The sequence below is a fragment of the Vulpes vulpes genome, chromosome 15, assembly GCF_048418805.1.
Source record: "Vulpes vulpes isolate BD-2025 chromosome 15, VulVul3, whole genome shotgun sequence".
Taxonomy (NCBI): domain Eukaryota; kingdom Metazoa; phylum Chordata; class Mammalia; order Carnivora; family Canidae; genus Vulpes; species Vulpes vulpes.
Genome location: NC_132794.1, coordinates 83,428,158 through 83,451,166, shown reverse-complemented (window position 1 = coordinate 83,451,166; position 23,009 = coordinate 83,428,158). Strand labels below are relative to the sequence as shown.

The window sequence follows — 23,009 nt, the reverse complement described above, 5'->3', positions numbered from 1 at the left end:
CCCGACGTGGGACTCGATCCCAGGTCTCCAGGATCACGCCCAGGGTGAAGGCGGCGCTATACCGCTGAGCCAGGGTAGCCCCGGTGGTGCAGCGGTTTGGCACCGCCTGCAGCCTGGGGCGTGATCCTGGAGACCCTGGATTGAGTCCCATGTCAGGTTCTCTGCATGGAGCCTGCTTCTCCCTCTGTCTGTGTCTCTGCCTCTCATTCCCTCTCCGTGTCTCTATAAATAAATAAAAAAATAAAATCTTAAAAAAACAAAACAAAACGCTGAGCCACCTGGGCTGCCCTGAGTTTCCATTTTTTTTAAGAACTCCACAGACTACCAGGTGAACCCATGGAAAAGGACTTACCGTCATAATCTTTTAGAGATGAAATTTTTAATGACAAAATACAAAGTCAATAGGTTATGAAGTTATGTATTCAAATCTGTTTTATTTAGGACTATTAGGCCCTTTATTTCCAGACTTTGTATTTTGAAACCCCTATTTTTGTTGAGATTTTTTTTTTTGTTGTTTACCTACACTGTCAATCTTAGACTCTTAACTATAATATGCTATTTCTGAAATATGATTAATTAACCACTGGGCAGTATTCAGTGTCACACTGAAGACACTGAAAACTGCTTTTACACACCATTTTAATACCCTGCTTAATCTTATTTTATTTTTTTGCGTAATCTTATTTAATACAACATATTTGGGAGTGATTTAAGCAGAAGAAATATTATAAGTTGCTGATTTCAGGATATGCTTGAGTCTCTATTCTCATCTAAAACCCTCAAGTATAATCTTACAAGGCTGTGGTTGGGAAGGTTTCTTATTGTTCTGGCTGGACAGAGCCCCCATGACCGGAGCCAAAATCAAGGGTCTGATGCCCAACCAACTGAGCCACCCAGGCACCCCACTAACTATTAAGTCTTCTAATACTATTAAGTCTCAACTTCCACAGGAAGGCACCAAACTTATATCAAACTCATTAGATTATTAAAACACAGGGATATTTAGATAGGAATATTTAGCAAAAGAGATTCTTCACATCTAGGCTATTTGCTAAAGATATTACCAAGAATTTTCTGCTAACCAACAGTTATCAAAACTCAGCTGTAAAACATACTATAGAGGATAGTCAGAAGTATATGTATAGTATCCACTCTTCTGCTAAATTTTAATCTTCGATTACATTTGATGATGAGAAATCTAATTTCTGAATGGAGGAATGCTATAAAAGACAGTACTATGAAATTCATTTGTTGTATTTATTTTAGAGATGTTTTGCAGACACTATTAACCAATATGGCACAGTATCATCTTAATTAGAATCCACAGGAGAGCTTTATTATCTCATCTAACCCCCCAGTATATAAGTTTTGCTGTCCCACTGATCACATAAGGAAACTAGAGGTCAGAAAGGTTAAAAAAACTTATCCAAGTTTATAGAACCAGTAAGTGGCAGAGCCTGAATTCTAATCTCTGTCTCTCTCACTTCAAAGCCTGTTCTGCTATGCTGTAAAGGCCCAAGAGTGCAGCAAAGTGGGTGCTAAGTCTCTATGAGGAAGGAGAAAGCTAGACAAAAAAGGAGATGGGTTACATAGGTAGACAGAAATTATATTTAAAAATAAGAAGAGCATTAGGAGGAGAAATATTTCAGGTAGAAGACAGATGATTCAGCATTAAGGAATAAGATGCTAATAACTTTATACTTACAGGCATAATTTGACATAAGTCGTCAGTGGTCACACTGCAGATGCCTACTGGTATATTCTGATCACTAGGAATGATGGGAGGGCTCAATAATTTCTTGTAACAGCAGGGAGGGAAACGAATATCCAAGGTGATGCTGTTATACACAGCTAGTCCCATAAGCTATGCATACTGAATGTTAAGCATTAACATAAAATCCATGACAAAAAAATGAGTTTTGAATTATGCATCAGTCTACTTCTTGCATACTGTCAGATCTAACACTGACTTTAATTAATCCCACATACTTCCTTTTCTTTATTTTCCCTTTATTTTACATAATGTAATTCCTTGATTACCAAAAGTTATGTGAAAGGGAGGGGTTGGTTGATAGTATTTGATGATTTCCCTAGAAAATTTTATCTAAGATCATAACAGATAGCAATTTCAGGCATTTCATAAATTATTTGACACAAAAGAAAAACATTTTCTAAATTTAAATGGTGTTGGTGACTTTATAGGTAGCAGCAGCAATTTATTCAGAACTCCACACAGAACACACTAGTAATTTTGGTGATCATTTTAACTATTTTAAAACTAAATACAGACTATGTAAAGAGAGCTGAACTGAATAAACATATGGACACAGGAACACACACAGATGTACACACATACTACTGATAGGCTAACAAGACAATTACTCTCCTACAGAAATACCTGAAAGGCCTTAATTACTTGAAGTGTACACAAAGTGTTGAAGTTAAAAGCTACAGATATTATACATATAAACCTTGCCCAATTATATTTTATTTATTACTTATATGGCAATATGTAACTTATCCATTTGCTGTGAGGGGTTTTAAATGTCATATTTCAGCTGTCAAAGTTATTAAAGAAGTCATCAATTTTATTGGCTCAAAGGAAATCTAAATATATGGGCTGGATAAATTACTGAAAATAATTTTTAAAAATTAGAAGACAACCAGTATTTCAATTTGTCAAGGCAGAATGAGAGTTAATAGTAATTTAAGGAATAGATATATTACTTTATAGGTAACCATATCAACAGGGACTGAGCAGTATATTCAAGGGACAGATATTGAAAATAAGGTCTAATATACATCTATACTGTGATGATAGCAACAATGATAGTGGCCATAATACTAAGATGGTTACCACTTATAAACATCCACCACAGTGCCAAGTTCTAAGTATTTTTTTATTAAAAAAAAATATATAACCCTAAAGGCAGGTTTTGAGCAGTTGAGGAGTAGGCCCATAAGATTTGCCTCAGGGCATTTTCATATGCAGACTACAGTGTTTCATGTCATACTAAGTCAATCCATGCTGGCTGAAGCAGGGACGAGAAGAGGACGGGGGAATTCCGCTGGGCCACTGAAGCATCACGTGGTGCAACCAGAGTTTGAAAACCCTGTTTCAAATGCCCCATTTGGTAAAAGTAATTATAGTTTTATTATTTTTTTATTTTTTATTTTTATTTTTTTGTGATTATAGTTTTAAAAAAACTGTTATATTTACAGCTCTTCATGCAATCTTCAAAACATTTTAATAATTATTATTACAGGTTTTACTATAACATTTCTTGTAAACTCCAAAGGCTTATTCTATTTAAAATTGAGGTATTAGGAATGCAATGCTGTCAGAACTACTAGCACGAGAAATCTTTGGTCCTAAAATTTAGAAAGTGAAAATATGTACAGAATCAATGATATTTTCTCAATATAGAATGTGTGTTCTCAATTTTTACTTCTCCTCACCGGTGATAGATCTATCACCTACTTACATGATCATAATCCATTATCATCTCATATTTTTCCTATATATTAATCGTGCTTTTTGGGCACCTATTTCATGCCCTACAGTTTCTTTGTGAGCGTGCATGTGAGATAAATACACATAATAATGAGATAGCAGTGGCCTTAATAATTTAATTTTAGCTTTAATTAACTAACTTGAAATATGCAGCATATTTAAGTATGCTTAATGACCTTGCTCTTTTGGGTAATGATTAGAATAGAAACCAATGCCCACTGCAAAAGCAGCCGATTAGTAAAGTTATGATTTTGCGTATAACACCATTCTAAAAATGTGATAGCTAAAGTAAAATCTAATACTGCATTATAAATATTTGAAAGTCAAAATATCACACAAATCTAAACTGTGCTAAGAATGTAAAGTATGACAAACATATATGTCAGGGAATTAAAATAGCTCGTAATGTAGTGAAAGTACTGGTGACTCAGGCCTTCAATGAAACGGAAACATTCAACAAATGATCATTGTAGAGAACACAATAAAACCAGACATCTAAGAACTGACAGGACTCCATATTGTGGAACTTGGTATTTAGATCTTTGGACCTGATGACATATATAACATTTCGAATAAGGTTTACCATCTTAACGTGCAGTTTTCTCCCTGCTAACTTTTTTCCCATCAAGTTTAATATACATTCCTCAGGATTTATTCCATCAAATGCAACTGAGCATTCCAAGCCCTCTCCAGGATTACTCCTGATCCCTTTGTTGAAGGTATCCTCCGTGACTCCCAGGGGGGGCCCTCTGCTTCACCCAAGGGGCCTAGGACAATGTAGCCTGCTTTCCAGCCATTCTCCCAGGCTGTTTCTTACTACCTCCAACCCTGTGCTAATCAGATAGAATGGTTCCATTTATAAGCCTCTCCCTTCTCTGGGAGGAATACACCTATCCTCTTCCATCTCAGAACTCCTTAGTACTTAATGTCACAAAATCATGAGTCTGAGAACTGATGACCTTGAACTGGTAGTCCTCTGCTGATCTAGACCATAACCTTCATAAGGCTGGATATTTCCCCCTCTTTTACTCTATGGATCTCCAGTGTGTGCTCATTTATTTACTCTTCCCTTCTTTCTTCCATAGACAATTATATCTCTTAGAATTAAAAAAAAATACTGTGGAGTTATCTTTTCCAATCTCATACCCAGTGCAGGAATGTCCTCTCCACTACACCTGATAGGGACAGCACAAGGATTTATATAATTTAAAATATACTATAAAATAATATATACTTTAAATATTGCCATTCCATTCCATTTTTAATTTTTACGGATATCTCGATTTAGGGACATATTAACGACCTAGATTTAATTTCCACAATTTCAATTTATTAAATTAAGCAAAATAAGCACAAAGTAAAAGAACAGAAAAGTAGTTCCTTATGAAGGGAAAAGATACTTTAATTTTAAAAATGTCTTAATTTTCTGATAATTCAGATAATATATGAAATAGGCAATAGTTATTTTTATTTTGAGATCACATTTTCAGAGAAAAATAGAGAAAACTCACAATTCCTTTTAATTAATTAACTCTGGTGACATTATATAGCTGTGATATTGCAAATAATTGAAAATCTATTAGTAAATTTGACAAGAATGTTAAATCTGAATAAAAGGCTTAATGAGAACAGTTTTCCAAAATTCAGATAAAATTTAAAATCTCTAATGTACTAGCACCTCCTAGTGGAAAGTTTAAAGGATACAATTCCAACCAATCGGAATTCAGAATAGTTATCACATTTAAAACTGCTAAACCAATGGCAGTGTGAATCCTTGTGATATGTAAACATGCCTGAAAAAAAGAAACATTAACATGACAGATTAAAAAAAAATTAAAGTATTAAAAATGTACATAGTATCTCATCTGTTAGAAGCAAAACATTTCAGCAGTAGTTGTTATAAACCATTTTTCATGTTAAAATATATAAAATATAAGCACATTGATATGTAAGAGCATTTTACTCTTTACTGGTATCCTGAACCAATTGTATAAATGGGCTAAAAAGACAGAAAACTCAATGAGTTGATTTTCTTTTATAAAAATGATAAGTTTTATAACATGATCAAAATTAAGTTTGAGAATTATCTAAAGATTTTAATTTATCTATGTCATCGCTATTCTCCATTCCCAGAAAGCGGTCATACATACAGGTATACAAAACAAAGAGTAAGAAAAACACTTAAAACTCTCTTTAAAGAAAGATCTTTTACAGATACTAAGGATTATATAAGTGTTTTCTCTAAATAAGGTAAAACAAAATTCAAAAGTTTACTCGTGTCTTAAAAATTAATGAATTCTTATTTATCAAAATGGCTCAAAATCTAATGAAAGAGGCTTCAAATATTAGTGCGGAACAAGCTACAGTCTTCTTTTTAAATTCTGAATGTTCTTTATTTCAATGACAAATTTTCTTGCATTTGGTTTGTTCAGGAAAGATGGGGATGCTACCTTGCAAATATATACTTTCAGTCTTTATAGTGTAGGATTTACAGTAAGATAATGAACATTTTGACCATCAATTTGGGCACTTTTAAAGAGGTAAATAACAATCCTTAAATTATTCAACATTTATGGTGGACAAAAAAATCCATAAAGTCATATGGTAGGTTGCAAATGAGACTGCCTACTTAATCTAATAATTATGAAGATACACTGTTCATAAAAATTGAATACTCACCATAATCTGGATGAAAAATTTGGCGAATTAGAAGAAGGAACCATTCTTTAGTCAAGCCACCCATGTCCAAACCAGCTTCCCCTACAAATGTAACTTTCAACTTCTTTTTTAAGTCTGCTCTTTTCCGGGTTAACTATTTAAAGAAATTATATCGAAGAGAAGAACAAAGGGCAGTAAAAAGGGAAATTAACTTTTTCAATTCTGGGAGATGTATTAGGCAATCTTTATCTTTATTTACAATGTCACAAAATTCACTCCATCCATTCATTCAATAATTTGTCAGTTACTGTATCAATTAAGCATTATTATGTTTGCTGTAGAGATCAAGAGAATTAGGTCAAATATCAAGTATCTTGCTCAAAGTTACTGTATCCTGGTATCATATTGCCTTCAAGATTTCAATTTAGCAGATTATATAATAAAATATTTAATTTCCTTCTTGATTTTAAAAATCACATAATGACATTAGCCATTATCTTGTAATGAAGAACTGGCTGAAGCACCGTGCAATACATGTAGGTTAGTAATATACACACAATCAAAGTACATTGGGGCCTGAGTACACTCTACACTCAGTCTACCCTGGAGTACAGAACTCTAATTTTATAGATGAATAATCTCAGGCCCAGAGAATTTAAAATGGCTTGTTACATACCCAACAAGTAAAAAAGATGGGTCCAGTATCTAAGTTACATATTCAGAAACATGAATCGCTCACTTAAGTGTTCTACATAAAATCCTTTTCTGAGGAGTTAACAACAAATTATTAATAAACATATAAATAATGAACATACAGCTTAATTGTGAATACACAACTGATTTTAACAATGGTACCAAAATATAAGGAAGCACACTTACTAGCATACAAAAATAAAAAACAGATTTTCATAATACAATATATTGTAGAATTTATTTAAAGTTTTAGTCAATGAGTGCCATTTTGGAATAAATGATCTATATACCTCATCAAGCGAGTCACTAACCAAATGTGTCCGTCTTACTTTCATATTTAGAAATAACATGTTCATATCAGGTCTCTGTCTTCGAGATACTTTATCCACCAGACTTTGCTAATTAAAAAAGAAAGCAAGCATTTTTACTTTTACTTAAACTGTAATTTCATTTAAAACATTTAAGCACTATAGTAAAAATTACTTAAATCCTTCACTATGCTATCTCTCCTGTATTTTCATAAACTCAATTATGCAAATTTTTGTTATTTATTATATAGATCTTTTCATTTTGAAACAATGGTAGCCAAAGGCAGTCCAAAACGGAGGACCAAAAAAATTCACCTTCTATAGTAAAGAATGTTGCATTACAGTTTCCATATGTCTCATCTCTTAAACAGCAAGGCTTTTTGTTCAATAAATACAAATATAAAGTGGGAACATCTGAAACGAGGTATATACTACTGATGATAAACTTGGTTTAAGCTTTTTAGATACTGAATTTACCATAAAAGCACAATTAGTCTACTTTTAGAAAGTTATTTGTTAACATTTATCAGAAACATTAGCAATGTTCATACCCTTTGCCCCAATAATTTCGTTTCTGGGAATTCTAAACAATGTTTTATACAGTGAGATGTTCATCACAGCATTACCTATAAGAGTGAAACTTTAGAAATATATATGTATCCATCTAATAGAATATAATACAACTATTAAAATGGATGGTATAATTATGTAAATAACATGGAAGATATTTAAGAAAGGTACAGATGAAAAAACAGGGAACAAAAGTGTATATACAAAATTGTTTCAACCCTATTGCCTTTTAAAGATAATATAGAGAAAAAACATCAAAAGAAAGTTTACTAAAATATTAACAGTTGTTATGTCTGGGTAACGGAAATGTGAGTAATTAAAAAAATCTATTTTTTATGGTTTTTCAAAGTATAAGTAATGAGTATGTAAAAAGCACATTAAAATATCTGTTAGAAATATACAGGATCATAAGAAATCTACATGCTTGTATAATTCATTTAAGTTTATAGAATCTAATTAAATAATTTTATCAGACTACTTCATCTTCTTTGCTAACAAAGAAAAATTACTGTACATACTAGAGATGAACATTTCAGACATTTTAAATAGTGCAGAGAAGTGCTTTAGTAGGTAAAATTTTAATTTAATAAAATCTGTGGAAGGCCATGCTCTTGATTTTGTAGACTGCTATAATAAAACACTCTAATTCAGAGTACTTCATTTCTCCAATTTCCAATTCTAAAGGCTTTTAATATTGTGGGGTTTTTTTCTTTTCTTTTCAGGACTCCCCCTTTGATGCTCAAATGGATCTGTATTCCTGGGATAGTATCTTATGTTATGGACCTATTGTCCTACCCTTTCCTATGTTGTGTTCATAGTCTACTCGTGGAAAGCCACTACACCGGAAATATCCAGCAAACAAATTCATACTAAGATGCTAATGGTAGACAAGGCTTAGAAGCCACTCCTCTCATCTGGAATATTTAATAGAATATGCCTCAAATGAAAGAAATAATCTCCAAAAGTAGAATTTAGACCCAATCTGATGAGGAAGTTATTTTTCGGTTGGGGAATTTCTGTTGCAATTTCAGATACCATATAAGTTCTTGTTTATATTAACTACCTGTAAGGCTGTCTGTCCTCATGTCAAAATAATCATCGGTCATTAATTCCAAGTGGTGTGGCAGTTTACAAGTTAAAATGTTGGGAGATCTCCGTAAGAACAGATGATGACACCTAACTCTTCAATCTCTACTCATCTGTGTCCATCTTCTGTGCAAGACAGCCTGTGACAGAGTCCACAGCTGCCACTCTCCTTTTATTAGAAGAAAACTTCCATAAGAGGAGATATTTGACGTTTTAAGTGTGAGTGACATGGCAAAAAACTGCTCAGAGAAACTGAGGTAAACTTCTAGCTCTTTGAGTTTTGTTTTGTTTTACAAATATAAAAAAGTCATAGCCCAAAGTAAAAAAGTACTAAAAAGGCACGTGAAATTGCATAAATGCAGCTAACAGAAACTGCCAAAATGACTAGTTGTATAGACTAATCTTTGTGCTAGTATCTACCCAAGATTAAATAATAATTCTGATGCCAAATATACCTGTTTAAGTTTACTTTTCAGGGGGGTAGAGTGGCTTTGGGACTCTCTTGGTACACACAGGCAATAACGTTTCTTCTAATATTCTCATAATCAGTGTAAGCTGACTCTGGGATGTCACCAGTCACTTAAATCTTTTGTCCTGCTCTGTGATAGAAAAAAATACTCACCTTCTGGGAACTGAATTACTGAAGAATAAACATTTCTTATTTTTAAAATCATTTTAAAGCATTATAATTTATACTTTAGGGTTGTTTTTATATTCTTGGACAAGACATGGAAATCATTTTTTTTTAAATTTGAGAATCTCTTTTTATCTTAAGAAGACTACAGCCAGCCTTCCCTCTAATTTTTAAAGTAGTTTAGTGTCATGAAAGCAGATACTCAAAATACAGGAGCATTTAAATGTATAGTCTAGTGCTCCAATAAAAGAAAAACTGCTCACTCAGTCTGTATCTCTTAGTAACATACGCAACTTTACTCTGCCATGCCAAAAAACAAGTGGTAGGGGGTGGTTAAGGCTAGGCCCAGAGAGAAATTTCATCCTGCTACATGGTCTGCCTACAGCCAGTCTTGACTGCTAGCCTAGTCTCTATGGTCTCAATGCATTTTAGTTTCCTAAGACTCCATAAAACATCTTTCACCTCTTTTGGATATATTTCTCAGTTTCCCAAGGTTGTACATCTTCTAATTTTTTTGTTGTTTCTATTTGATTTCAGTGGTTTCAGTGGTTTGCTCTTAGGGACACTCCTTGCCTTTATGGTAGTCTTCACCAGTGCTCTGTTGGCTACCGTGGAGCTGGAATATGGTGTTCACATGATGCCCAACAAGTTCCCAGTACTTTGATGGTCTGTGAGAGGCATTTAATCTTCCTGCGCTATTTATAATATAATGAGAATTTGATGAGCGGTATGTATGTCTTTCCTGTATCGTGCACAGGTTTAAGCACTTTTGGAGGGAGTTATGAAATGAATTTTACTTTTAACATTTCCTGATTATGCTAGAACAATTCACAAGACATTTGATTTATTTATTAAATTATTTACTATATTGATTATAGTCAGCATAAATATGTTTTTGTAGCTGGCTTACCCTTGCGATGCTTATCATCTGTTGTTCTGAGTCTCTTTGAATAATGATTTTTTTTGCAGCTATAGAAATAACGAATGGGTACTGACAGAAGGAAAACCTGCTCAACAAGTGAAAACAGAAAAAGCAAAATGGTGTATTTTTAGCAAAATTATACTAAGGGAATATCTAAGGTACCCCTCCTAACAATATAAAACATTACTTTTGTATTGTGTTTTACCATCTACAAAATTATTTTATGTGCATCATTTCTTTTAATCCCCACAGCCTTGTGAAGTTCGTATCATTACTAGACGCACTGTGCGCTCATTCTCTAGAGAAAGCTACATCTAACATTCTGAAATGTACTAACCATTTAGATGGTTTATACAAATAGTTTCAGTTTATGTAGTCACCTGTAGATCATTACCTGTGAAAATATGGCCAACACCAGAACCTGGAGACAGAAGTACTAACAAAGGAGGATTAGGAGAGAAAGTTCATGTGCAGAAATTATTATAAAGATCCATGATTACATGGATATTTCTAATGTGCAAGCTTCAGAAATGAAGAAATCTAGCAATAAGTACAGTAGTAAAAAGAAAAGTAATAAATTTAAGATCAATAAAATAAAAGGATGAAAAGTATGTTGTTGTTGTATTGTGTTTAATGGTGTAGTAGTATGAAATGGTATGTATCTGTAAAATATAACATTATGATTGAAGGCCAAGAAAGTAACTTCCTTTCTGGGTCAGAGCTGATCCTATGTTATGTAAAAAGCCACCAACTACCCAGAGAGAAATACATTTCGAGAGCTAGTAGGTGACAGTGACACTACAGAAGCCAAACTTCCATCAGAAGTGGCTTCAATGAATTCATCAGTTACAGCTAGAATCCATCCAAGTTAGTCAACTTCACTGGATGTGAAGAAGGCATGATGAGGAAAAAAAAAAGGAGCCCTTGTGTGAATCGCAAATAAAATGGCTTTCTCCGGAATGCAATTGTTACTTAATGAGTTGTTCAGCACTAATATGTAATAGTATTGAATCAATAAGGGCTAACTAAAAATCTGGAAATGAAAGAAGTACAACGAACTCAGTAGGATATATATTGGTCTTATCATGTATCTTAAAATGGTGTGACTCAGCCTTTCTCTGGTTATGCACACAGAAAAAGTGATACTCTGTGTGACACACTGAAATAAACAGATGTGGCTGCTCATCACCAGAGGTGACTTGCCCTCAGGCCCCAGGTACCCCTCTAAGTCCAGGCTGGTTTTCCCCACACTGAAAGGATCATAGGATCAAAACTCCTTTGTAACTCATTCTCAGTACACCAGTGCTGTGACACAGTGGTTAGAAGAGCTCTGTATTAAAAGATGGCACTGAAATATGCACAGTAGCTCTTGGAGTTGTTTTGCCTACAACAACACAATTATATTAAAGTTGGAGAAAAAAGCGCCTTTGTAAAATAAATATACTTTGTCAAGAAAATATCCATTTGACAGAACAAGGTCCTTAGAAACAATTCCTATTTAGTTGAGTGTTCAGATGTGGACTGAGATATGTCTAGAAGGCCAGTCTATGGCTATGGCTGATTCTGATAGAAAGGGTCCCTGGCAGACTGAACCAATTTATAAACTAATTTAGGGTTTTGAGGTTTCTTATATCCCTAATATATCTCTTAACACTTCTTTAGAATAGACACACTAAGATATCAACATGGTCCGGGAATAAATTATGTTTGGGATACTCATGCTGTTTTAATCCAAACTAGAAGTATGGATATTGATGTAGTATATTAAAGAATTTGGTCAAGTGTTCTGAAAACCCATTCTACTACTGTAATAAATAATTTGTGTGAAGCCCTTTTGCTGTAACTCCCATTCTTTATTTTATATTATGTATAAGGGACAATCACTTTTTCTACAGAATAAAGGAGAAAAGGAGTGAAACGTATGTGTGTATGTGCACATGTGTATGATCACTGTGTTAGAACAGGCATTGGCAAACTAGGGCCCATGGGACAAATACGGCCTACCACCTGTATACAGAAAGTTTTCTGGGACTCAGACACACCTGTTTATTTACATATTGCCTAATGCTGTTTTTGTGTTACAATGGTACACCAGAGTTCCAAAAATATTTACCATTTAGTACTTTACAGAGAAAGTCTGTGCCCCTGTACTAGATGATAGCATATAGAAAAAGGAGATATAAGAAACTTGCATACTAAGAGAGAACCTTTCCCTTCTTAAAAAGATGTTGTTAATCAAACCAAAATCAAATTAACATGTACATAAATTCAAAATGTAAGAAAAAGAAAATGTTTTAAGAAATGTAATGATATTTCAGGGCTGGATATCTAAACTGTAAGTTTATATATAAAGTTATGTGCATACTTAAATTTATTTATACAAATTTAACATCCAATCACTATTTTGAATAGTATTTCATTTAGGTAACTAATCAAAATGAGCTTCTGATTGTACCTGTGAGAGTTTCCAAAGCTCTGCCAGGTGTGGTATTCTTCCATAAGATCAATGTGATCCAATGTAGAATTATAGAAATCAGTATAAGGAATAAGGGAAGGATGAATCAAACTGTTTGCCGTATCTGTAAAGATAAATTCTAACAATGATCTTTTCCAACACGTGCATGATTCATTCTAATAAGAACATTTTAATGTTCACCAGATAGTCTTTATCTAAAAATTCCTATTTTAAGCTCCAAATTTAAAAAGTAGTTTTAAAATTGTGGTTCAGGGGATGCCTGGGTGGATCAATTGCTTAAGTGTCTGCCTTTGGCTCAAGTCATGATCTCAGGGTCCTAGGACGGAGCCCTGGGAGTCTGCTTCTCCCTCTGCCTCTCTCCCTGCTCATGCTCTCTCTACCCCCACCGTCTCTCTCTCTCAAATAAAATCTTAAAAAAAAAAAAAAATATGGTTCAGATGTAGCCAATAAGTTCTTGCTTTTATAAAACAAGTTGTGGGGATCCCTGGGTGGCTCAGCAGTTTGGCAGCTGCCTTCAGCCCAGGGCGTGATCCTGGAGTCCCAGGATCGAGTCCCACACCAGGCTCCCTGCATGGAGCCTGCTTTTCCCTCTGTGTCTCTGCCTCTCTCTCTCTCTCTCTCTCTCTCTGTGTGTCTCATGAATAAATAAATAAAATCTTAAAAAAAAAAAAACAACTTATGGTGGGGATTAGAACAGTATAGAGAAGGGAGTACACAGATGAGCACCTCTTCACACACTTTCCTGTCAGCATGTTCCCCTGCAGGAGTTCTCATAAATTAATGCAAGTTCTTGCTTTCTTAGGGGACTCTACTTAGCAGGTCACATGCAACAGATGGACGCAGAATACTGTCCAATAAAATGCATAAAGCTTTTTTATGCTTATAAAAAATGTGAAATCCATTATCAAAACAGGAAACAAATTACAACTCTTAACTCTAAAGAAAGTTAAAATTTAAGAATCTCTACAGCACTTTGAGATCTTTATAGAAAAGTCCCTAATATTTAACAAAAGAGAAGATAGAATAATAAAACCTACTAAGTAAAGCCAACACTTTAGATGCTGATGGGATCCACCAGGAACACTTTGTGATAGGTGGAAATTCTTCAGGCTTTGCAGGAAACAGGCGCAAAGAAATAAACTGCAGCAATCTCTCTACCAATTGTTTGAACCTCTTCTGGGATATTCTGGTAAAGATTTTGAAATAATTCCAATCAAATTCACATTTTCTATTTTGGCAATATGTTTGTTAGATATCAAAATGCATCCTGTACACATAAAGTTTTAGAATATCCCCCCAAATTCTATTCCTTTAAAGTTGCCAAATGTTTGAAAAGATGCAAAATCTTACCTGGAGTATTGTTTCTTAAATAAGAAATAAACACCAAAATTACTATAGTGGTAGCATTAAGCATTTCATTTTTAAGGCTTTTAATATTCAGTCAATCCTTGTTCTTTAGGCTCAGTATTTGCAAATTTCCCTCCCTGCTAAAATTTAATTGTAACCCCAAACTCAGGGTCAGTGGAGTTCAGTCATAGGCATCTGCAGATGGGCAGAATGGCCAAAAATGGGAGTTGCCAGATATGCACCTCCCAGATGAGGTGGAACAAAGAAACACTCTGCCTTCTGGGTTTAGCTCTCAGATGGTAAATGAGTATCTTTTACACAGTTTATTTAGAGTCGTGTTTTTCACATTTTTGTGCTTTTTGTTAGTAATTCTGGTGTTTTAAAATGGCTCCCAGGATGTAGTGCTAAAGTTCTGTCTAGCGTTTCAAGCACAAGAGGAACATGAGGTAGCTTATGCAGAATAAAGTTCTTTTTTTTTTTTTTTTCAGAATAAAGTTCTGTTAGATAAAATTCATTCAGACATTAGTCACAGTGCTGTTGGTTGTGAGGTCATTGTTAACGAATCAACAGCTTCTATTAAATAAGATGTCTTTACGTACAATGCAGATAAAATAAGATCATGTATTTATTGGTTGATGGAAATGCTATGACCAACAGCTCATTGGAACCTAACCCTGTTATGTCCCATAGGATCAGTGATTCAGTATTTGTTAATTCAGTGTTAGCAGTGACTTTACAGAACATAAATATGAATAATGAGAACCAACTGTCTTTAAAATTAATTTTGAAAACATTCCCTCTAACATTTTATCAAAAATGGAGAAAAGTCATTGTGTATGGGAGTGTACTTCTATGGAAAAACAGACTGTTTTTTTTTATAAGTTGATATTGATGGCTACCCTATATTTTATGGTGCCGTCATTAGGTAAGGAAAAGGTACAATGGAAGTAATGATGAACAGGAAATAAGAAGACACAAATTGAAGTAGCAGTATCTGAGAAAATCCAGTCACCACCTTTGTGACATATGAAAACCACTGACAGGAAGGTGCTGTGCAATAAGCCAGAGCTGTGGACAGAAACTTGAACAACAGTCTGCACCAGCAAAATGGTTACTTGCTTTCAAAACAGATGTTTAATTATCTTCTCTGTGGTACTAAGGTATATGTTTATAATTGGCTTTGAATATGGTTAAGTAGATCATTTCTAAAGACCTGAAAACATTTAAATATATTTTATTATAAAATAACTAATATCAAACTTGATACTGTACGATTATAAGAGTTCTTATTAATATGATAGAATGATTTACTTTTTAAACCAGTGAACTAGGAAATGATGATCAGCTTCCACTAAGGTAGCTATCTGCCGTAGCAAGTGAGCATAGATGACATACGTAGATGTATTATTAAATTGAGGATTCTGAAAAAGATATTAAAGATAATTGTGTTAAAATTTTGTTAACATGTAAAAGGAAAGACACTAAGCTTAATGAGCTAAGTGGTAAATTCGGAAACTAAATTTGAGACTATGAAATACTGGGTGAAATCCTAAAAAACAATAATCTATTTGTTTAATTATTTAATTAACAGAGATTTGATTTTGGCTGTGGTATAGCAGAAAGAGCATGGGCTTTGAAATTAAGACAGATCTGGGTCTGAGGGCTGATTCTACCACTGCAGGCATATTCCTTAAAGTTTGATTCTCAATGTCCTCATCTGTAAAATAGGAATGATAATATCTATCTTATTTCTTTTAAGTAGTAAAAATAAAGTGTATGTAAGGCACCTTGTTCCATGGTAGTCACTATGATCCAATTAAGCAAACAAACAAAAAAACCTAGTTCTTCCTTGATTAAAAAAAAAAAAAAGAATGCTAGAAAAATGAAATAAAAGCTGGTTGTGAAACTTTTGCCACTGGAAATGAATTCGGTGCATGTCTTACAAAGAATAAGGAGAGAACCACATCACAGCTTCTGGCAGCTTTCAAATGTCAAAGGGACACTGAAGGAGTGCTTGGAGTCTCTAGTTACATCTCTAAAACCTATACTCTCATCACAATGTGTATTTCAGAATTTCCTGGAAAAAATCAGTATTACTGAAAAATAAGCTGTGGGAATTAAGCACCATCTATTTTTCAAAACTGACTTAGTGGCAAGGACAAATTCAAAATCAGAGTGCCTCCAGCTGATAGCCTCACCTAGTGGTGCTCATGAGAAGGCATCATGGGCAGAGCTTACCACTGACCCACAGACTCACTCACAAAATCCAAACTTCAGCTGTCATTTCTCTAGCTTTTACTGTCTACATAGATGTCTGTCCTTTTAGTGTTGCCTTTGTCCTTCCTATTTCTCCTTCTTATATCTCTCAACTACCTCTTGTCTATTTTTCTCCTTTTTCTCCACTTTTATTTTTCTCCTTTCTCCCCCTTCTTTTATTTTCACCATGCATATTTCCTTTTACTGGACATAATATTTAACTAAACTCTGTATCTTATTTTTCTTACCTTTAAGTGAGATAATAATATATGCAAACACCTTTTGTAAATTGTAAAGGCTAATACAAAAGCAGTATGCTAGTTATGTAATAACATACTTCTTTCTCAAAAAAATAATACAAACTAAAAATCGCTTTTCATTTGTTTGGACCTTTTTATTTGTATCTACAAATCTGTATCGTTCAAGAGGAGAAAGTTCATCACCTTTCCTTCAGCAAACATAAGCAACCACCTTGATTTTTCCATTGAAATGTAATGTAAGCAATTATTAAAAATACCTAGAGAAGTTAGAAACCTACTAGTTGGGAAATAAAAGAAAATTCTGGAGCCCAGTAAAGCTAGTTATAAGAGGGTGATTAGAGGAAGAAAAGGTGCTTTCATTCTGCTTATTCCTGAATACCACAGCAGAAAGGCAAGAACTACATTAAAATTTTAATCCCAAATATAATTTAGCTTCTCATTGTTTATCTGTTATAACTTTCATGCTCTAGTAACACTATAATCTAAAAAATATCAATAATGTTGCAAAAAAATAATACCTAGTACTTGGTATCATTTCCCTTAACACATGCATAGATTGAGATCTGAATTAGACAACTTTAGTTCTTGCTTTCTTACCTGTAAAAGTATAAAATATGCTCTAAGATCATCTTTTGTTCGTGGACTGTAAAAGAAACAAGAATAATTGCTTACAGATTAGTATTTAATCTTATGGCATCTAACAAAAAATGATCAGCACATGTTTTTGTGAGAATTCAGTTGGTAAAAGCCAAAAATGAGACTTAAGTTAATATGTATAATTACTGAGACATAGAAATATATAGATTCTTCTGTGCTTATTCTTGGCTGGTTCTAAAGACATCTAAAAAGTGAATTAAGTAGGGCCGCCTGGGTGGTCCAGTCGGTTAAGCATCTTATTCTCGATTTTAGCTCAGGTCATGATCTCAGGGTTGTGAGATGGAGCCCTGTGTTGGGCTCCACACTCAGCATGGGGTCTGCTTGAGATTCTCTCTCTCTGCCCCTCCCCCTGCTCATGTTCTTACATGCTCTTTCTCTCAAATAAACAAAATCTTAAAAGAAAAAAATGAATTAAGTGGGCTATAACATTTTATAAGGTAAATAGTAAGACTAACTCAGGAAAGAGTTGAAAGCCTGAAGAATAATCAATTTTAGAATATTTATATTTTTGTTTTAATAGAGGATAGTTGATAGCTTAAAAATATTGATGCATTGAAGAAAGAAAATACGCTTGTGTTTATACATCTATTTCTGAAATGATATAGAAAAGTCTGCAAAACAAACACACTGTAAATGCATCTAGTATGTTTCTAATTAAATTTGAAATTAAATTCGTATTTGAATACCTCTGGGAAGTAACTAATATGTAATCTTTTTCCATATTAATCTGGATATTCACATTATCAAATTTGACCAAGAGTTTTTGTTATCCTCAAAGCTGCCGAGTGTTTCTTTCTTGCCCTCTCAGGATCTACCGAATACCCTTTCATAAATACTCTGAAGTAACTTCTTGAATTAAAAATGGTTCACCTCAAAACCATACAATTTAAGGAAAATGCAAATTTATTACAATAATGACAAATTAGGAAAAATACTGTTATAAAATCACATGAAACTACATAGTATAGTTTCAATTGTTTTAAAAAGGTGACTAGAAAAAAGATGGCAAAATATTGACATGTTTACTTTAAAAAAAAAATAATACTAGTAGTGCCTTCTCTAAATTTTCTGTAATAACCATGAATTTCTTTGAAAATCAGAGCAATGCTCTTAAAAAAATAGGGTACATTTAACATTTAGTAATAATTTTAAAAATTTATTTGAGAGAGAGAGAGAAAGAGAGGGAAAGTGCACGCATGTGAGTGAGGATGGGCAGAGGGAGAAAAGCTCAAGCAGATCCCCACCTGAGTGTGAAGCCTGATGTGGGGCTAGATCCCATGACCCATGAGATCATGACTTGAGCTGAAACCAAGACTCAGATGCTCAACTGACTGAGCCACCCAAGTGCCCCTTAACATTTAATAATTTTTAAATGGGGCTTACTATTATTTTTAAATGGGACTTAATATAAACATTTGAATTATAACAATGGTATTTCTTTGGCTTTGGTAGAAGCTATTATTTAAGTTATACGCTACTTAAATAATATTAATTACATTGCTCATCATTCCTTATATAATGATTCAAGATTTAGTTCCAGAAAAAAAATATTTCAGTAGCCAAACTTATATTTCCTTATATTAGAAAGAAGAAAAATTTTGCTCTACTAAGAAATCCAAGACTAAATTTAATGTCCATATAATTTAATTCTAGGTTACTGATGTAACTATCCATCCCATTTTTATACCACACATATATCTGTACATAACAAATTTTATATACAATTTTAAAGAATTCACAGATTCTGTGAAGCCCACCCTTTATGGAGCCTTCTGAGAAGTCACAAATCTCAAGTTAAAAAGTTTTGTCATAAGTGTTTTGTAGGGTTTTTTTGGTCATAAATGGTTTATAGTTTCTTTCTGATCTATGTTTTTAAATCAACTAAAATCTGAGAGTAAAAAAATATATATATTATAAATATATATTTATATATATATAAATTGGTATATATTTATATATATACCAATAAGTATACACTTATTTATAATACATATATATATATATTGTATGGGACATAGAAATTATCTATATTGATTAACTAAATATTAGGTAAAATTACCCTTTCCATTCTCGTAATAAGCTGTTAATGATTCCCTTTAATACTGTCTTCTGAATGTCTTGAGGCTGCGGACAAAAGAAAATAATAAAAAATCAGGATTAGGTACTTAGGTGACTTTTATATGTTATTTGTATTTACAGAGTTGTTTTAATAACTAAAATAAGGCTTGATGACTGAGGACTACCACTTATGGCAGTATGATTTTCACATCTAAGCACTAGAGCACCAATGTCATAAGAGTACAATGAGAATGCTCCCTGGGATGTGCTGTGCACAAAAAAACCCTGCAAAATGTATATGGTGGCCCTCTGATGGCCAATCAGTTTTATATAACTGAAAAAAATTTCACTTTCCCTGGCTTGGCAGGATAAAATCATGAACACAAGTCAAAGAGTAGCATGTTTAACAATAGAACACAACTGCATATATTTAAATAAATTTATTACTACCATTAACAAGTTACAATTAGCAGTTAAATCCACAGTTCATTATTAAGTGCAATAAAATTATGTTCAATAAAAAATACAATTTTTTTCATAACTGGACTTGGAAAAGGCATAAAATAACATTCCTCTATAGTTTAATAATTCAAATATTAAAAGAAAAATCTTATTTCCATTTTAGAGAGTTTTCCCCTTGTGTTGTAGCTTTAATTTTTTAGTGTCTATAAAACACTGATATCATTTCAAGCCAAAAGAAGTCAGACAAATGTCCTAGGAATGGAACATTTTGGGTCACAGTATATATACATGCTTAGTGTTAGTAAATAACGCCAATTCTCCAAAGTGGTTGTACTAGTTTATACTTACTTCATCACGGTATGAAAGTTCCAGCTGTCCCACAATTCATGGTACTTAAAAAACCTTTTACTCATTTTAAATGGATGTGTAATGTTATTTACATTTCTCTCATGACAATTATTATTATGTAGCTTTTCACGTATTTAATAATAAGTACAAAGATTAGAAATAAGACAAAGATACTATTACTTCTTTCATGCAAAATGGTACAAGAGATTCTAGCCAGTGCAATGAGGCAAATACTTATATCTATCCATCCATATATGCAAGACAGAAGGACTGAAGAGGTGAAAGTCTTATTTTTCACAAATGATAAGGCTGTCAATACAGAAAATCCAAATAAAATGACTGATGAGCTATTAGAATTAATGAGTGAATTTGGCATGATAAATAAAAATAATATATGAAAGTATTTCTATATCCTAGTAATTAGAAAATGAAACTACAATAGCATAAAAAATTAAGTATTAGAACTAAATGTAACAAGATATGTATAAGGTATTTATCCAAAAATTACAAAGCATTACCAAGAAAATCTAAAGAAGGTCTAAGTATAATTGGAGAGATGTACCATGCTCATGGATTAAAAAAATGTCAACTCCTCATAAATTCATCGACAGCACTGTGGTTCTCAAAATGTGGTCCCTGGGAACTTGTTAGAAACATAAATGCTTGGGCTATATGCCAGACCCAATGAATCTGAAACTCTGTATTTTAAGAAGCTCTTCCTGTATTCTGATACATACTAAAATTTGAGAACCACTATGGATTCAGTGCAATGTCAATACAATCAAATAATTTATCTCCTTTTGCTGACTAAATGAAGCATGATTTTATTTCAGCAAGCTTTCCTAAAGAAGGACTAGACATAAAAGTATTTTCTCCTTAATTCTCATTTAATAACAAAAAAGTCTAACTTTTGAGAATTCCAACTAAATTTACTATAAAATTATATCATTAGGCTACAAGGTGATTATTACAATATTTGTGTGGCTGCTTTTGAAATACAAAAGAAACAAAGAACTATACTATTTGCATCTGTTCATAAATAATACTTACAGTATTAAGTAAGGCATCATACACAGCATTCACAAATTTAGCATTAATCCCAGAGTCTTCAATGGTATTAAATGAGGCGGTGGCATCTTTCTGCAAATGCAATTAATAAATTAAGTGTATATAGCATTTAAGGACTGTTCTTAGTAATTTTGAAACATAACCATTCCTTCGCAATTTCTAATATTTTTTACGAGGATGATGAAAAAGAACTTTTAGGCAAAAAGCTAGAAATAAAAATGAATATATAAGAATTATTTTAATCAGTTTGTTTTTTAAAACAAAAAGAATGGAGTTAAACTTCATCATTAGTACAAACACAATCTTTGAGATAACACTTAAGTAGTATTTATTTGTGATGGGTATAATTTCAGAAATTAATATACACATATGTTTGTTAAATAGCTGCTTAAGTCATTATTAGGTAGAAAAAGAACTAAGTTATATCTTCTTTGGAAAATTTAAAACTAAAACTGAAAAATGTGTTTTATGTGTTATTACCTTAAATGCAGCATTTAGTTCTGGGAAAGAATCAAATGTTGTTAGATAAAAATCATGTACTGCTTTCCAATCTCCTGTTGACTTAGCTTTTTCTACATCTTCCCTAAAATGAAAACATACATTAACTATAACAGATAGAAATATTATTCAGATAAAATAGCATTACTTCTTTAAAAATAAATGTCACCAAATATGTAATCTGAAATACTGAAGCTGAATACAGTATGTTCCAGTTAATGTAAATATAGTTTATGAACTTATAATTCTTAAATAGATCATGATATTAATTCAGCTTTCCATTCACTTGCTCTTTAAAAAGATCATTCTTGACATGCTCCTTACAATTAATACTTTTCATAGTCAAACTTCTTGAGAGATTTTGTTTACATTCTCTGTCTCTACTTTCTTATTATCACTTAGTACTTCAAGTACCCATTTGGATTATTTTTGGTAGTCACATAGCTTTTACAGTTTATGTGTCACATAGTAGATGAAATTGTATTTTTTAAAAAGGAAACATTATTTTATCACCACCTTTACCTCCTTTTGTCTGTTTTAACTCATATTCTTATTTAGTGTTGCTTCTTTTGCTGCAGCATTAGCTACCCCTTACCGGTTATTTATATATTTGTTTTCACTTTCAACTTGAGATATCCAATCTTTTGTATCTTCACTCTTGACCAAGGCCTTATAAAGAGCCGCAGGTTCAATCAATTTCTCACACAAAAATATTAAATTATGTAAAGTACTGGCATGCAGATGACTGTACGTTTACACAAAACAGTGAGCTGAAACTTACTGAAAGTCTTTCATAGTTTTGGGCTGGCGAGGAAGGACAGGTTCTGGAAGAACTGGGGCCTTCATTTCAGATGATAATGGATCTACAGAAATGCGCTGTTTTTGTCTAACATCAAGGCAAATTGATGGTAGGTCTCTCACTGGGAAGTATAAAAAAAGCATTCAATGTAATTTTTAAAAATTTTTTTATTGATTCATTCATGAGACACACAGAGAGAGAGGCAGAGACACAGGCAGAGGAAGAAGCAGGCTCCATGCAGGGAGCCTGATGTGGGACTGGATCCCAGGACTCCAGGACCACACCTTGGGCGGAAGGCAGGCACTAAACCGCTGAGCCACCCAGGGATCCCCCATTCAATGTAATTAATAGTAAAATTTTTCTAAATCATAAAATGTCAGGCTAACTCAACATGA

General features: G+C 33.1%; 1 protein-coding gene across 6 annotated transcripts in view; it reads right to left on the bottom strand.

Annotated features, from left to right (window-relative positions):
- HECTD2 (HECT domain E3 ubiquitin protein ligase 2) overlaps positions 1–23,009 on the bottom strand; it is an 88,840-nt gene that overhangs the window by 10,167 nt on the left and 55,664 nt on the right. For 2 of the 6 annotated variants that reach the window (XM_025990654.2, XM_072739496.1), the window contains exons 3-15: positions 22,597–22,735; positions 21,798–21,900; positions 21,300–21,389; positions 19,441–19,505; positions 17,322–17,367; positions 15,520–15,629; positions 13,899–14,047; positions 12,841–12,964; positions 10,374–10,470; positions 7,156–7,263; positions 6,194–6,326; positions 5,219–5,307; positions 1,706–1,864 (exon numbers count right to left, since the gene is read on the bottom strand). In XM_025990654.2, coding sequence (XP_025846439.1) covers positions 1,706–1,864; positions 5,219–5,307; positions 6,194–6,326; positions 7,156–7,263; positions 10,374–10,470; positions 12,841–12,964; positions 13,899–14,047; positions 15,520–15,629; positions 17,322–17,367; positions 19,441–19,505; positions 21,300–21,389; positions 21,798–21,900; positions 22,597–22,661 — 1,338 coding nt within the window. In that variant the 5' untranslated portion in view covers positions 22,662–22,735. Of the gene's footprint in view, positions 1–1,705; positions 1,874–5,218; positions 5,308–6,193; positions 6,327–7,155; positions 7,264–10,373; positions 10,471–12,840; positions 12,965–13,898; positions 14,048–15,519; positions 15,630–17,321; positions 17,368–19,440; positions 19,506–21,299; positions 21,390–21,797; positions 21,901–22,596; positions 22,736–23,009 lie in introns of all 6 variants that reach the window. The other 4 variants (XR_011997501.1, XR_011997503.1, XR_011997504.1 and 1 more) reach the window with 4 other exon arrangements.